Source organism: Cyrtonyx montezumae, unplaced genomic scaffold (genome assembly GCF_038088225.1).
Source record: "Cyrtonyx montezumae isolate F1298 unplaced genomic scaffold, pur_monq_1.0 scaffold_18, whole genome shotgun sequence".
In the NCBI taxonomy this organism is placed as follows: domain Eukaryota; kingdom Metazoa; phylum Chordata; class Aves; order Galliformes; family Odontophoridae; genus Cyrtonyx; species Cyrtonyx montezumae.
In genome coordinates, this window is record NW_027071914.1 from 16,580,424 (window position 1) to 16,597,396 (window position 16,973).

The 16,973-nt window shown below is 56.1% G+C and overlaps 1 protein-coding gene across 2 annotated transcripts; it reads right to left on the reverse strand.

Annotated features, from left to right (window-relative positions):
- Positions 1–2,103: 2,103 nt before the first annotated feature.
- On the reverse strand, positions 2,104–16,973 carry FGF1 (fibroblast growth factor 1). 2 transcript variants are annotated; one of them, XM_065734939.1, is made up of 4 exons: positions 16,909–16,973; positions 6,207–6,382; positions 3,903–4,006; positions 2,104–3,203 (listed from the first exon to the last, which is right to left on the reverse strand). In XM_065734939.1, the coding sequence occupies exons 2-4, from the start codon at positions 6,373–6,375 to the stop codon at positions 3,012–3,014; spliced, it is 465 nt and encodes a 154-aa protein (XP_065591011.1). In that variant the 5' UTR covers positions 6,376–6,382; positions 16,909–16,973; the 3' UTR covers positions 2,104–3,011. The 2 variants fall into 2 exon arrangements, with proteins under 2 accessions (XP_065591011.1, XP_065591010.1); XM_065734938.1 differs by having other exon boundaries at positions 2,104–3,206; positions 16,909–16,972.

Here is a 16,973-nt window from a genome sequence, read left to right on the forward strand (position 1 = left end):
CCCGTGCTGGGGAGGTCGGTTGGAGCAGTTGGCTCTTACATCTGGATGCAGGTGCCCACGCTCCTTCCCAGCTCCCTTTATCCAAAGGGAGGAAATTGGGTTTGGAAAAACGGAGAAGAGGCATTCTGCAGTGAACCTGTGGCTTTGGGGTGGTGGGGAGTGGTTTGGGCTCGTCCCAAGCATTCCCACAGCTGCAGCTCATGCCCTGAGTGCGCAGCCAGGCTCTGAGTGGGGTTGAGGGATGCTCTGCGCTGCGGGTGATGAATGCACAGCGGCCCCACTCCGGAAACGGGGCCGGGGAGGATATGAGAGACAGAGGATTCATATCCCGGAAACTCCGCAGTGTAATGGCTCAGGAATTCAGCATGATAAATGTATTTGTCTGCGCTGGTGCAGGCAATCTGCTTAATGTGGGAAGCAGAGTTTCCTGCAGCACCAAGTTAGCTGAGAAGGGAAAAGCCTGAGAGCCAGGAAGGGCCGAGGAGCAGGTAACCGAGCTGAGCTGCAGCTGCCTGGGGCCCTGGGAGGGGTGTGGGAGGTGAGCGTGGCTCCTCCACACCGGGACCTGAGTGGGGAGCTGAGGTTGGCGGTCACCCGGAGCCCACGGAACAATCCACTGTGTGTGTTACAAACAGCCCGGCCTGTGCAGGGCCACAGGGAGACCACGGCCGTGCTCTGGGGCAGAGGGTCTGCTGGACCTTTCCTCTCCCGGTCCGGACCCGGGACCCCCCGCCGCCCCCCGGGCTCACGGCGCCTCAGCACTGCCCCCTGCTGGCGGCCGGCGGGACGACACGGCGGGGGAGCCCCGGCCGCGGGCAGAGGGGGGGTGCGCTGCGGAGGGGGGGTTTGCTCTGATAAACCCACTGCTGGAAGAGGGGTTCCCGAGGGACGGAGCCGACCCGTGCCGTCTGCCCAGCTAAAGCGACCCGCTGGCTCGGGGAGTGCGGGCAGCCCGTCCCAGCCTTTACTTTTCATTCCCGTGTAACCCACGGAGAGCAAAAAAGCAGCACTCCTCGTTCGGTGGTGGCTGTGAGCTTTGATGCTCTGCTCCTCAGGGCCGGACGGACATCCCGTGGGGTCGAGCCCTGAGCTGAACACAGAGCCCCTCCATGGGGACCCCACAGCCACGCACCTCCTGGGGAAGATCTTTGAGAGCATAATAATTTCAGTAGGTCTTATTTTTCCGCTCACCTCTCACCCTGAGGACAAAGCTCTCTGGGCAGAGTGTGGTTTCTCTGGGTACCACCATCCCCGCTCGCTCATCCGTCTGCAGCCATCACTGCGGCTCCTGGGGGATTATTTTTCAGACAAAGTGTTGACATTTTCCCCCAGTTGGGTGTCAAGTGTGGATCAGAGGTGGTAATTTCTGAGTGCAGAAGTCTAATGAGAGGAATGCTCCGCGGTTAATGAGGTGTTGGGAGGCAGTGCAGCTCAACCGCGGTTACGCTTTCCAACTTTCCAGTTTAATTAGCAACCCGGATCTCCTGTGTGTGCACTCTCTCCTTTCTCACTTAAGTGACAGCACGGAGTTTCCCGGGGAGGTTTCTCACAATATTTAGGCGAGCTACTGGTGCCGCTTGCTGTCCACATTGCTCTGCCCTGGCCCAGCTCACAGCTCTGTGTGTGCCACTGCCAACATCACCCGCAGCACTTCCCAGTTTGGCACAGAGCTGTGCTCAGGACGGGTGGCCGTGTCCTCCTCCTGTCCCTGCCCTCCTGCTGCCCCGGTGCTGGGATTTTGGCACTCAGCCCTGCTCAGTGCTGCTAAGTACCAGCTGAAATGTCAGACTTCTGAACTCCTATGCACTGCCATTAAGCAGTTATAAGTCCATAGGTGCAGTGAGAGCAGAGATTGCAGGGCCCAGCCCTACACCAGGTGTTCCTGCCCCACATCCCGTGCAGGGCCCCATGTGCCATGCCAGCAGTGAGCCCAGCCCTGCCCCCAGCCCTTCTGGCTGTTAAGTGAGAACTGGAAGTGGTCTGCAGTCCCCCGAGCTCTGTGCACACAGTGAGCTCGCACAGGACACACCTGATGCTGTGTCCCACCACGGGGAGCCCAGGGAGCTGCAGAGCAGTGCAGTGCTCCCACCAAACACACACGTCTGCGGTTTCCAAGGATTTATTATACAAAAATAAAGGTAAAATAAATGCAATCACCCATCTTTTTCAATCCGAAGAGGAGCGCTTTTCACCACTGACCTAGAACTGTAATTTCAGCAATGGAATGTTTACCGATGTGACATTACTCTATGGACCTAAATGCCTTTTTCCCTTTGCTGTCCAATAGGGAAAGCCAGGCTGAGCTGGAGGGGCTGTAGGGAGGGAAGTGCTGGAAGGGGTGCTCAGGAGCAGCGCAGCTCTGGCTCCGTGTCCCCATCCCGGCCGTCACCCAGGAGGAAGCTCACCACGTCCCTCAGCCTCACGAGCCACAGCTCTCTGCTGCTGCTGTTCTGCTCCAGCTCTGCCTCGTCCCCTCCAGGACGGTGTCAGGGGATCTGGTGCCTGCGTGCACTTACAAATTGTGGCAGAGAGAGATTTACTTAATAAATAAATGCAAATAACGTGGCAGATATTAGCGTGAGGTGCAGCAATATTCTAAGGTGCTGAGGACTCAGAGCTCCTGGCTGGCCTTAGCTTGGCTTACTTTGGTGAAGTTATCTGCAAGCTTTCTGCTCACTTGGTAACACGAACGGCAGCACAGTTTGAAGTAGCTCGAAGGCGTGTTGGCAGCGATGTACTTGGATGGATAAATGGGGTAACACGGAGTGCTGGGGGTGCTGGGATCCAGCAGCAGCCGGGCTGGAAGCCACACATCCCAGTGCACGGCCGTCCTCCTCGTCACCGCCGCGATGGGTCGTGCAGGGCTGAGCAGCTCAGCTCTGGTTTGCTTCAAGCCTTTACCTACAGCTCGGGGCACTAACGCTTGGCTTCTTGTTGGACAACCAGCAAGGGGCAGCGGGGGCAGGCGGCCGGCGCCGGGGTGGGGGTGGCTGTGAGCTGTGGCGTGGGGCTCAGTCGGCCGACACCGGCAGCGGGAGGAAGAGGATCGCCTTCTGCCCGTAGTGAGTCCGCGGCCCCAGCTTGCTGTTCCCGTTCTTCTTCAGCCCAACGAACCAGTTCTTGTCTGCGTGCTTTTTGGAGACGTACGTGTTGTAATGGTTCTCCTCGAGCCTCTCGAGGAACAGGCACTCCTCGCCCGGTAGCTGCTGGAAGAGAGCCGTGGGGGGGTGGTGAGAGCGGTGCCGTGGGGCAGGATGCAGCTCGGGGGCTCCTGCCCGCTCCTTGTGCCCACTGCACAGTGCACTACGGGCCTTGGCATCGCTCCTGCCTCACTCCTGACCCACTCTGCAGTCCCAGCAGCACGGGGGGCAAAGCAGCTCCTTGGTGAGGCTGAGAAGCCTACCAACAGGGTTGTGGGATGAGCACTTTGCTATAAATGGGTCTCCAAGACCTGGGTTATTTTTGATGACTCTCTGTCCTGCAGCTCCTGGGCACCAGATCGTAGAATCACAGAACCATTAAGTTTGGAAAAGACCTCTCAGATCCTCAGTCCCAGCCCACCCCACCATGCCCACTGACCCTGTCCCCCATGCTACGTCCCCACGTTCTGGAACAGCCCTGGAGATGGTGACTCCCTGCTCCCTAAGCAGCCTGTGTCCATGCCTGACTGCTCCTTTGAGGAGAAATTTCTCTAATACACAATCCTCCTCGTGCCATCCCTCCTACACTGCTGCTTTCACTGCTTCTGTGTGTGACAGGAGAGCTGGGGATACAGCAGGGAAACATGAGAGATCTCCACTCGGGGACTTCCCTCCACTCCTGCAGCCCCCTGGCAGCCCCAGCCCCCCGCAGAGGGTTGGGTTGGCACTGCTCAGCAGTGTGAGATTGCTGCTGCAGCTTACCGAGCCGTACAGGAGCCCGCTGGTGTCCATGGCCAGGTACTGCCCCGACGCTGTGCTCTTTATATAGACCTCGCCCACATCTTCCGCACTGAGCTGGAGCTGGACTGGAAGGAAAAAGAAAACAACAATAATGCGAAAAGGAAAAGGGAAAAAGGGAAAGTAGAGAGAGAGTGGCTCAGGTGCTAGGAAGGCAAGCAGGGTGTTTTTGGTCTGAATTATAAAGAGCTTACGAGAAGCAGCACAGAGTGTAATAAAAACATCTCCTCGAACCCTCCCCTTCAGAGAAACCCCACAGCCACATTTGGGGAACCAAAGACCAATTTTTGTCTTTTTTTACATCAAGGGAAGGGCAGCCTTTTAGTTAAGACGCTGAAATGGGACACGGGAGATTAGGGTTTAAATTCCGACTCTAATCTGCAAATTTCCCACGTGCTTTTGACGGGACAGTTAAGGAGTGACATTCGGAGAAGTATTTCAGGACGGACAGAGCTCGGGTACCGGCGCTGCAGGGCACTGTGCCTTGCAGCCAGGGAGGGTCTGCGCCCTGAGGAGCTGGGTCCTGTGAGATGCAGAAGTGCAGTAGACAGAGGGAAGGCACTGCTCCTCACCCTGAATAACAACGCAGCCATCCTACAGACGCCCCTGAGCCATGTCCTGTTAGCTTCCAGCCCATGGAGCAGCCCTGAGGGATGGCTCTCCAGCGCGTGGTGCCCAAGGAGTGAAGCACAAGTGGGTGCTTTAGCTCCAGCTCCTTCCTTCTATTTTAATGTACTTAATCCTTAGTGGGACGCAGAGTATTGTTACCTCTTCCCTGTAAAATAAGGCTGTTTTTGGAAAGGAGCTTGAGCTTGTTTCCTCCTCAAGAGTCTGAAATGCTCACGTAATGTTTTTTTTCACTTCGTGCTGAAGGTTTGGGATGCTGAGCACTGCAGCAGAGGACCAGAAATGCACTTAGTGCTGGGTGCAGGGGCCTCGGATGAGTGACTTCTTGATTTCCCCTTAGATATCCTCCTTCATTCTGTGCCTTGCACTTGACAAGGTGATGTCAGATAAAAGGAAGGAATTCCCTGGAGCACCACAGGCACAGAGCAGTGGTGCCAGTGTCTGTACATGGGCAGGACCCTGGAGTGCAGTGCTTCGTGCCCAGAGGGGCAGCTCCCACTGGCACACTGCCCTGTGCCGGGTTTGCTCTGTAAATATTTGTCCAGTCAGATATCCACGTTTACAGGATCGTTTGCAGGGGGTTCCTGGCTGGCAGGGGTTCCCAGCACAAGCCCCTGGCTGCAGGGCTCAGAGTGGTGGGGTTAGGGGTGGGCTGGAGAGCCTGGGGAGGGGGACTCGGGGCTGCTGGGATGCTGCAAGGAGCAGGGAATGGTGTTTATACTCAGAACACTGCTGCTCATGGAGGCATGAGGAAAGGTTAAGCTCAGAGAGAAAGCAGTGTGGGCGTTTGTGGTTTTAAAGGGGAAAAAAAAAGAAGTGCTTTTCCTAGAATTTGTAAGGCCAATTGGGCCCCTCCCAGTGCTCCTTCCTAACCAGATATGAGATCTGGATAACTGCAGATCCCAATTACATTCCAGTAAGCACTCGATATATGGAATAAAAGGCTGTGCTGCTGAGCACTGCCAGCTGAGCAGGGCAGAATCCAGCCCTACTTCCTTGGGCTCCCATTTCCCAAATCCTCTTGAGCACTTTGCAAGTGCAGTGGCCCCCAGAGCTTAAAGCTCCCAGACAGAGCCCTTTGTGCCACTGCATCATCCCTCGCACAGCTGCTCTGCACTTAGTGCAGGTGGCTGCTGGGGAGGGGCTCAGCCAGGAGAGCTGCTGGGGCAAGGTGCAGCTGCAGGCTGCAGGCCAGCCTTGTTCTTGCCTCCTTTGGACTTCGGCATCCTGCAGGAACTTAATTAGCCACATAGGGCAAAGGGAAGCTACTGAAGACGGGAGGATGCTGCATGCAGAGCACACAGACACAACACATCCAGCACACCAAGCTCCAGCCCCCGATTCATGTGTGATGAGCACAGCTGTGCTGCCCAAGAGCACTGCGTGTGCCATGCCACTGCTGCCCGACCCAGGGACAGAGATGCCATCGAATCACTTGTGACAGCTGCAGGTGTGTGCAGGGCTGCAGCTCCTGCCTGATCTTCCAGCTGCCAGCTTGCCTGCGTGCTGCAATGAACCCCTCACATGCATCCCCTGCCGTTAGCACCCCTCCCAGCTGCACTGCTGCCTGCACGCCCAGGCCAGGCTGCTTCCTGGGCATGCAGCCAAGCAGGAGAGCCAAGCAGCGCGGCCGGTCCTTACTGTGCTGGTCACTCCGGTCCCGCGTCCCGTCCACCTTGCCATCGGGCAGGATCCTTAGGAAGTGGCCCCCGTTGCTGCAGTACAGGAGTTTGGGCTTCTTGTAGTTGCCCGGCGGCAGGCCGAAGCGCTCGGTCAGCGCAGCGAAGGTGGTTATCTCCCCCTCAGCCATGGCTCAGCTGTAGGAGATGGGAGGTGTGAGCAGGGCGGTGAGCTGCCCGCGCTGCTGTCATATAGGGGCAGGGAGGGATGGGGCAGGTGAAGTGATGCTCCGTGCAGTGGGAGGAATGGGGTCGGCAGGATGCAGTCCCTCTAATTGTATCGCAGTGAATTCTGTTTTCTTTTCTGCTTTCTATTGACGCACACGCTAAAATTATACGGTGGAAAACGCGTTTGGAAAGCACCCAGTGTCGGATTGGAAGCCACAGGAGGCAGCAGCCCCGGGTTAATGGCTCTCACTGCTATGCCACCTTCCCGTGCTGGCTGTGACTAGAATTGCAACACGGGCAGCACGCTACAGAGCAAGCACTGCTTCGTGCCGTGGCCTCCACCTGGCCCAGGCATGCACACGCTGAGGATCAGAACACAATTTTGGTATTCTGGGAGATGAGGGCGGGGGAGACATCCACTGCTTGGGCCTTGAAGGGGAGATGTACCCACATGGTGATCAACTGTGTGTGGAAAAAGGGAACTCTGAATCTAGATGGTGCCATAGTTGTGCAGCCTTGCATCCCAGCTGTCACAGAAAGCCAAGAGCCCAGAGACTGCACTTAAACCACCATGAGAACGCTGCCTCTCATAGGCAATGCTCTTTGGGTTAGAGCTCTGGCTCTCAGAATCTTTGTATAACCTCCAAACATTTGCCCGTAAGCATTTAGCTTTGCAAATGCGTCTGTCAGGAAGGGAAACTACTCCTCCAAGTGGATCCCCAAAGAGTAAAGAAGATAAAAATACATGCAAGTGCCAACTTTTGTTCGAAAGTTTTGGTCACTAAGGACTGAAATCTTGGAAATCAGACTTCACTGCTGTTGAAAACATGCCCAGCCCCTCTGCTCAGTTCCCAGGCTTCATCCCTTTCTTTCAGGTACATCCCTTTGGGGTCCCATGGCTGAGGTTGCTCTGAGTGCTGCAGGATCAAAGGCAGGTCCTGGCCAGGTGCTGCTTTAAACTTTTCCCCGCTGCCTTCTCTGCAGAATCAGTCTCGTTGTGTTTCATATGTCAGCTTGGCTGGAAGAGTGTCCAGTGAGCAGCACTGCATCAGAGATGAGTTTCCCCAGCTGGTGCCTATCTCGCCCTGAGATGGGCTCGCAGCCAGCTCCCCCCATACTGCCCGCAGCCCTGAACCTGCTCCAGACACATTTTGAGCTGAAAGCGTTAACCTTTCTCCAAGGGACCCAACCCAAGTTTTACAGCCACCTCCACTGTTTCATAGCTTGGTCCCAGCAGGTCAGCTCAGCACCAGCTACCAGGCTCTCTGTGGGCAGCAGCCTGCCCGTCACCCAACGTGCTAGGCAGGCCTTAGAGCTTCGCTGAGCATTAATCAAGGCCAGCAGTGTTGTGCAATGTACTGGAAATTACTTTCCTTCAACCCTTCTCAGAGTGATGGGGACAGCAGAGGAGCCCACCCCACAGCCGTGGGCTCCGCATGGGGTCCCAGCAGCACAGCTGATGTGGGTGAGCTGCAGACCAGGGTGCATTCCTTCTTTGCTTGTAGGTCTGCACAGCCAAGAACATCTATGGGTAGCTTTAACAGAACAGCTCTGCTGGAAACGTTTCCTTCACCTTCACGTATTTCCTTTAAGGTTTTTTTTTGCTATTTTTAGGAGGTGCTCAGTGCTTGCCAGCTGCCTTTGACTCCAGAAGAAAAGCTGAATGAACACAATTTTCCACTCCTATTGTCTCTCCTTGCTAAATAGTGCTGCTGTTCTCAGACTTTTATGACTGTGCAGTCGGTACTCCACACACACTACAGCTCCTGGCCCTACTATTATACTTTTGGCAAGAAAACATTAGGTTTTTATGGGAATTAAAGAAAAAAAAAATGAGAGTGCGAGAGAGAAACTGAACCTAAGTTAACAGCAAGGGCCTTATTTTGGGGGGTAGAAGCCCAACAGAATGGCTGGGCTCCCAAACTTGTCCGCTGCTGTGCTGCATATGCGGTGCTTTCCTGTCCAGCTCTCCCCACTTCTTTCCCTTTAGACCCTTTTTGACCTCTCTGAATGGATCTGCTCTCCGTAGGTCGCTGTTCTGTTCGTTGGATGAGAAGCCCCATGGAGCACCGCATGTGTCTGAGCTCTTCAGCCTCAGTGCTGCTGGGGTTGGCCCTGCAGTGCCCTGGCCATGGAGCACTGCTGCTGTACTTGTACAGCACCTGGCTGCTGTCTGCAGGAAACCAGAAATCTCTCTTATTATGGCTCAGAGTGACTTAAATGCATTAAATTTGTTCTTGGCTTTGGGTGCTATCCTTTCTATAGCACTGGGAAGAAACGTTCTGGAGAAGCCCTGTTAAGCATCCCTTCAGAGCAAGCTTGGAGGTGTTGGTTAATGGCAATTGTCTTTCAGATGCTCAGATGGTCATTGCAGAGAATGCCTCAAATAGAAGTCAGCTAATCAGGATTTGCTGGGGTTTTCTCAGCCTCCAGTTAATACGATCAGTGTCTCCTGAGTTAGGCCCTCGTGAGTTCAGTGGGATGCTGCAGTTGGTTTTGCTTTGGGAAGTGTTGTTTTCTCCATTAAAGAGGGAATCACATTTATCCCGGGGTGCCAGCAGGCTGCACTGCCCCCCGTGGGCCTGATGCCCAGCAGGAATGATGCAGTCTCTTCTCCGGAGGTTCAGGTAGGACATGCGAGAATGGTTCCAGCAGGTACAATATGCTAGAGGAGCTTTGGCTCTGGTTTTCCCCCATACACTGCCCTGGTGGTTCCCTCAGCACCTGGGCTGATGGGTACAGATTCGGGGAAATGCTAGGAGGATCTCAGAACTGCCAGAGCTGCAGAGAGAGAACTGGATAAAATGGAGATTTTGTTCATTGTAAGCATTAGGAATTAATTGTGAGGGATGGATTTCCTCACCCCAGAATAAAAGGCCATGAGCGATACAGGCAGGATCAGCTCAGCAGAGGTTTCCTTGTGCAGGGGTGGCCCTGGGATCTGCAGCACAGTGGGGATGGGTGGTGGTTGAACTTTGGTCCTAGGGGTGTTTTCCAACCTTCATGGTTTTGTGATTCTATGATCCTCTCCCTACTTCCTTCAGGAGAGAGGAGCCCTTGGGTAACACGTGCATGGCTTGGGGTAAAGGTCTGCCTGTAGCCAGGTGCTCTGCTCAAGCCACATGCAATTTCTGTGCTTCTCCAGGCTGGGACGCTGTACATCATCTCAGCAAGGCAGTGGCATCCATGGGGAAACAGGAAAACAAAGTGATGATCTGCTCTCTAATTGCCTGCTAGCCTCTCCTACCTCCCCACCCACACCCTTCTGCAATCTGGTGATTAACTTAATTACAGCTGCAGCTCCTGGAGCTGGCCCAGCCTGGGAGCAGGAGCAGTGCCAGGAGGGTCTTGCTCTCTGCAACCTGCCTGGGCTCGGACCAGGAACACGGATGAGTCTGTGAGCAGGGCTGGCTGTAGATGCAGATCCCATTGTCTCATGTGTGGGATTTAACTGTTAATCCCAGTGCACGCCAGATGTGTGGGATCTATTGTGTGGAAAGAATACGTTGGACAGGGAAGCACAAGGCTGCTGTTTCTGCAGTGAAGGGCAAGGAGAGAGAAGCTTTGCACTGAGCATCAAAGGAGGCAAGTATAAAGTAGGATGGAGTGCTCCACTGTGGGTGGGGGCGGTGAGGGAGGAAGGGACCCCTCTCCTGGCAGGTCCTGGTAGTTGAGCTGTGGTGTCACTTGAGAATGTTGGTGCTCAGTGTTCTGAAGCTGGCTCTGCACCCCTCTCCCTGCCGTGGGTCTGTGTGTGCTCTGCTTCCCGGAGCTCAGAGCAGCAGCAGGAGGCGTGCAGGGCTGCCGCAGAGCGGGACAGCAGTGCAGGAGGGAGGGCTGCTGCAGCCCTGCGGGGCTGGAGGTGAGGCTGGCTGATGCTGCCCAGCTCACAAACGTCACCGCTCCCACTGCCGCTGTCCCTGCGAAATGTCAGACCGCAGAGCTGGCAGCGCTGAGGCCGTCTGGGCTCAGGTGTGGCTGCCCCACGGCTGCTGGCTCCGGCCCCACACACCCACAGACAGACGGCAGTGCCAGCCCTGCCTGGCCCCGGGCAGGCTGCTCACAGCTTCCTTCTGCTGCTCTGCTACGGGTGCTTTCCTCCAGCCCTTCTGCAGCTCACTCTCGCATCCCAGCTCTGCCCAGAAAAGCCATTTGCCCGACACCAGGTGACAGGTTCTCACCCCCAGATCTTGCACTATGCTGTGCCCTCGTGCCAAGGGGATGATCTGGCTCTCCTGTTGTATGCTGCGGGCCCCACCCCGAGCAACGCCTCAGATTCCAGGTGAGGACCTTGTTGGTGCCCTCTCCACCACCCTGCTGCCAGCTGTGCCAAGCTCTCATCACCCAAAGGAGGCTGGAATGTCATCGTGCTGCTGCTAATGAGGCGTGTGTCTCAATGGAGGAGCAAAAAGCAGGAATTTGCCTGTGTTGTCAGATGGAATGCTTCCTTCAGCTGCCCCTGTGGAGACTGGCCCAGCTCAACCAATGGTTGGCTCTGGCTTCAAAATGAGGATTTGAGTTTGGGTTCAGACTTTTGCTGTGTCCTTCTCTAGAAAAGCAGAGGATGCTGGAACTCAAGGTTTCATCTCCAGGCCAAGTGAAACCTCACATCCATACCCGTGGTTAACCGTCAGTAGACACATCATCACTCAGAAATCAAGCCTCAGTCTGTGCAGTTCCAAGGAAAATCAGTTGCTTTCTGGGCTCACCATAAGCTCAGCAGTGATTTACTACCATAAAAATGCAAGGGGAGTTAATTATCCTCATTTTAAACTCATCTATGATGGTAATATGGCTTGTCAAGTTAGGTTCTGAGAAAAACTGCCTGGAAGACTTCTGCTCTTAGTTCAGCATCTTTAACTGTAGCATCTAGTAGCTATGGGTGCCTGAGTAAACAGCTTGGGCTGTGTTTTGCTGTGCACACTGTTGCTCAGTGACTTAATAGTGCAACAATCACTTGAGATAATAATTGCTATTACTGGGAAAATCCTCCAGTAAATAATAATTTTCTTATCTGCATGACTTGAGAGCTGGAGAAGTGCCGTACTGTGTGAAACCACAGTGCATGAGAACACGCAAGGAGTGTTCCCAAGGAAAGATCCTTCTGCTCTGTTGGAGGAAAGAAAGTTCAGAGCTGAACCTTTACAGATGTGGGTGAGAGGTTCTGCGAGAAAATCTAAGCAGATAATTAATGGGGGATAATGAATCCCTGTGTTCAGCTGGTGAGCAGGCACCTCCATCTATCTCCTGCTGCTGTGGAGCAAGATACGGGCATGGTGGGGGTGGGTCAGAGGTTGGACTCAGATGATCTCAGAGGTCTTTTCCAACCTGAATGGTCCTATGGCGCATGGTTTTGGGGCAAAATGTTGGGGGCTCTCAGTTTGGAATAGCCCAGAGGGTCCCTGGGTCCATGTGCCGCCCCATTTCCAGCCAGGGGAGCACAGCTGACACGTGGGACGTGCCAGCCCTTGGCAGAGGCACCTGTGTCTGCAAGAGCTGGGCACTAATTTGTCCCCACGAGACATCAGTGAGGCTGCCGATGACCGCGGCTCCAAGGAAAACAGCCCTGCCCCAGGGCACAGCGCGGAGGAAGCCGGCGGTTTCTGACAGCCTGCCTGCCCCGTCTCATCCCTGCGATCAGCGGCCGCCGCCACCAACGCAGCGCAGGACAGACAGCTGCAGTGACAAACGTCTGATGGAAGCCAGTGCGTCGTGGGGCACTGCCCCAGGTGCCACCCACGCCGGCTATTTGCAGCCTGGCAGGGCCGGAAGGCGTGGGGACGGCTGTGAGCTGGAGGGGACCCGGCCGTGGGGCACCTGCGCGGGGTGAGGGGACACCACGGGGCCCCGGAGACCTAGCACGGTGGTGGCAGAAGGTGGGGACATCCCAGGTCTTCAAACCCGGTGCACTGAGCCAAAAAAGCCGAAAGCAGCATGAAACCTGTCTAGCCCGGGACACAAGCATCCCATATCCACAAAGCTTCGGACACCTGGAGGGGCTCCTCCGAACGACGCCAGCCCCCAACCGCCCAAACCTGCCCCACGGCCGCAGCTCCTCAGCGTGACAGCCACCACCCACAGCACTGACCCCACCGTGCCCCTCTGCCCAAGTCAGCTCCGCTCAGAACTTCAATACAAAGAGAGATGGAAGTCCCGATGGAGAACGCGCCCATCGGAGCGCTCGTCTGCAACCGAACAGCCGCGCGGAGCTCCGCGGAGCCGCTCCGGCTGAGATGCGGCGGTGAAGATCTCCCCCTCCTGTCCGCACAGAGAGCGGGGCCGGGAGCGAGGAGGGAAATGCCGGGCCGGGGGCTGCTGCCCTATGCACGCCCCCAGCACAGGAGGCGGCTGAGCCTGGGGATGCTGGGGATGCTGTGGGTTTCGGGGTGCTGCAGGCACTGGGGTCACTGCGGGAGCACCGCACACCTGGCGTGGAAACAGAAGTCCGAGCAGAAAGGAGGGACTCACCCAGAGGTGGGACCTGCAGACTGCTAACGCCAGAGGCGTGGGAAGAAATGTCCCAAGGTTAAGGCTGACGCCCAGATTTCTCCTCTCGGAGCGCGGCTCTAAATTAAGAAGTGGGAACAAATGCTCTGAGCACAAGAGGGCTGTGAGTCACGCCCGGCCCTGTGTCTAGACTGCTGTGGGCAAACCGTAGGGAGGGCAACACCACATCAGAGTGAGTCTGAGGGGACCAAAGGGTTGGGGTTGTCACCATGCAGGTCAGTGGGCACCCCGCTCTGCAGCAGGCCTGGGGACAGAATCCCTTCTCTGCCCCTTTTCTGATCCCCAGCCTTCCCAGCGCTGCTGTGAATTTTGGTTACAAAACCACAGGCAGAAAATTGACGTTTCGTGGTTGGGTTGACCTGCAGCCACCTGCTAGCAGCACCTCTGGGGGCTTGGGGAAGGGCAGAGCTAATGGGAAGGTGAGGGACATCCTGGGAGGAGCGGTTCAGAGCATTTCTGTGGCTCCTTCTGCATGTGTTCTGCAGCAGAGCTGCGTGGATGGGAAGGGCTTGCTGCTGTCGGGCTCTCTCCCTCTGTGGGATGGGTTTCTGTGTTCTGCTGCTTTCTCCCGTGACCCATGTGCCACCGCGTGTCTGTAACAGGCGACTTTAATCCCCTCTGCTCTGCCCTCACCTTATCTCTGGCCTTGCAGGCACTGCTCTGGTGGGTGCAGTTTCTCAGGGTGGTTTCATTCCCCTCTAGGTGCCTCTGTCTCATTCTGGGGAGGGCTCAGGCTTGGGGAGTTTGGGAGAATAGAAACAAGGGAGGGGAGCTGTGCTGCACACGCAGGTCTGAAGGCTCAGATGAGTATCAGCCTTTTCCTGCCTCTTTGAGCAGCTGGGAAAACAAACCATCTTTGTTATACAAGGTTTAGGAAAGAGAAGGGCCTGGTGCTACTGCGTGTCCAGAGCTCTCTGCACCCTGCAGACTGTGCCCCAGCCACCCCGCCATCCTGCACCAGGGCACTGCTCTGCTGGGCTGCAGCATCTGCTGGCATCTGCCCCAGCAGCATTAACAGAGAGACACCGATGTTGGACGCAGGGTGAAAAGTGCTAACTGCTCTTAGTGAGCAATACTGAGTCAGGCTGCTCTTGTTTAATGAGAGGAGGGGGAGGGAGGATTATCGCATCCATTCAGGCCCTGCCAGACACTGGGGCAGAGATAATGTGACAAAGCAGTAGTGCCTCTTTCTCTTGCTGAACTGGTTTTCAGCAAATTCTTCTGCAAACAGATTTCTATTGTGAGTGGCTTAAAGAGCAGAGGCAGCCAGGCCTCCGGCGCAGGACCATGCAGTTGCACGAAGTGAATGTGGGATTTCTAAAGCTGCCCCAGCCCTGAGCAGCGGTGTTAGCAGCCCCTGTGCTGTGCCAGAGGGCAGTGCCAGCTGTGCCCATCCTCCCCATGCTCCCTGGCAGGTGCTGCAGGACACAACGTGAGTGCTGGCGTGCCCTGTACCCGCTGCCAGGCCGGCGTTTCTTTGTCCATTCCCTCAGTGCTCCGGGCCACATCAGTCCTCAGTGCACTTTGGGTGCAGCGTGTCCCTGAGAAGCAGCTGGGATCTGCGGCTGGAAGGAAATCCCTGTGCTTCCAGCCCTGTGGCTCTGTCAGAGTGCTTGGGCACTGCTGGCATCCTGCTTGTCAAACCTCACCAAGGTTTGCCCCGCTCTGCTCGAGCTGCAGACCGGTGGCTGTCCGACCTGTGGCTAAGGACCATCTTTCGGGTTGGTCTGTGCCCAGGGACCATCTATTTTTGCAGCAGGAGGTGGCATCGGGCACATGGGAGCGGCCCGAGGAGCACAGGTCCTGCAGGGCACAGCCCGGGGTTGGGGCTGACGTGAGCACCCACCAGCAGCTGTTACCCCACGGAAGGAAAAGTTGGTGATGAATTCATTGAGAAGTTGCAATTTTCTCTAATGAATCCCTTAAAGCTCGCCTTATTTCCTGCAGAAATGTGCCTGTTTGTGGCTGAGGATTGCAGTATCTCTTGAAAATCCTTTTTCCTGCCTCCTCCCACGTACTGTCATGCAGCTATGGACTTCTTGAGAAATGGATGGAAGCGTTTGCCATTTGGTTACCCAACCACAGCACTAAGGGCCTCACACAGCCCCCAGGAGCTGCTGGAAACAGGGCTGAAAAGGGAATGCTTCCTGCAGGAAGCCAGCAGAACTGCTTCTGGATCTTTCCTTGTGATAGTGCACACAGTGTGTGCGTGGCAGCAGAAAATGCAGCACTGCATCAGCAGCAGCGCTGGGGCTGCACAGAGAAACAACTGCTCCAGGTGAGCCACGGCCTGTGTCACAGCTCTTCCAGGAGGAAAACCCCCACACTTCTTGCTGAGGGAAGAAAAGGGCCCTTCTAAATGACTAAGCCCTTTTATTTATTATTATTATTATTATTTTCTAATGTCTGACTTGGCATCAGAAGAAAAAGCAAATATTTAAGAGGATCAGATTTTGGTCTGCTCTGTGAATGCATCATCAGAAGTACGAAGAAACAAGAGGAGACAGACTGAGATGAGCCTGCAGGGACTGCTCTCCCTATGGCCCTGGCACTCAGCCTTGCCTCTGCACTGCTGCTGTGAGCTGTCACTGCTGCCCGTGCCAGACCAGAGGAGCCCAACACAAAGAATATCTGATCGCTGATCGCCCTGCTGAGGTGCGTGGGGTGAGGTCAACCTCCTCCGTGCTCCCCCCTTGCTGCTCCCCGCTATGTCTGTGAGCATTTTAGCTTGCTCATGCCATTTGGCACAGAGGAAAATTCAGATAAAGCGTGGGGAGAGCTGAGCACCAACACCAGAGCTGCATCACTGCTGGGGAAATAACACTGAAGGTGCCGTTGTGGCCAGCTGCGTGATGAGCTGCTGGGGTGGGAGGAAGATCGAGGTCTTGGGAGTGGGAGGAAGGCCAGAGTCATTTGGGGAGCTTGGGAGGGGGAGGCTCTCCCCAGGGTGGGGTGGAGCTGGAAGGGGAGGTTATCCAAAGGGCTGGAGCTGCCTGAGGCCTCCCCGGACCCAAACTGTGGTCAGCCCCGACCCGAGTGGCTCCACACAGCGAGCAGTGGCTGGAGGGAGCTGCACTGACCCCGATTTGCAGGGAGAACACTCAGGCATTGTCCTGCTATCACTGCCAAGCCGAGAGCTGCAACGGGGAACGGAGGTCCAGACCCGTGCCTGTGTGTGCACAGCCTGGGCCACCAGGGGCCTGGTCCCACTGCCATCCCCACCCATCACCCCCCCACCATCGGCACAGGGGGTGATGGGTCTGGGGGGTCTGCCCAGGGTGGGCCCTGGGACGTTTCTATTAAGGAAATCATTATTAATAATAATTTGTACTTTTTTTTTTTTTTTTTACTGTTTTCTTAGCCACCACAGTGCTCAACCAAATTTCCAATTTGGGATGGCCCTCGTATGTCTTGCAAAATAGAACGTTTTAAAGATTTGGATTCAAATTCAGATCCGAGTTTCTGGCCGGAGCTTCCAGTTAATTCGCAGCCATTTTGAAATTGCAGTGAAACTCACATTGGTTTCAACCCCTCCGCCCTCCCAGTGGCAGCAGCTCAATGACACCTGCAAGGTTTGGGGGCTTTGGCCCAGACAGGTGAGGAAATAGCACATCCGAAATCCTAACATCCCTGCAGGAGCAACCTGTCCCTTCTTCCCCCCATCCCGTCCCACGTGTGCGTTCGTGGAGCCCCCTCAGGCACTGCTCTGGTCCCCACATCCCACGGGGGGGGGGGGGGGGGGGGTGTGAGCATCAGGTGGGGAACCCCAGCTAGGGGCACACTGACAGCATGTGGGTACCCGGGCCCCTCCCAGCCCCTCCGCACCGCGTCCTGGGCTTCGGGGGATGCTCCTGGGTGCTGCCCGGTGGGATGGGGACGGAGATGGGGACAGAGATGGGGACGGAGATGGGGATGCTCGCTGCCCGCCGCCCCGCCCGCAGCAGCCACATCCCCGCCCGGGGCCGCACGCAGCATCCCGGGTAACGTACCGCCCGCACGGTCCCGCGGAGGAGCTGCCGCCGCCGGGCTGAGCTTTTGGCCGGTGTCAGAGCGA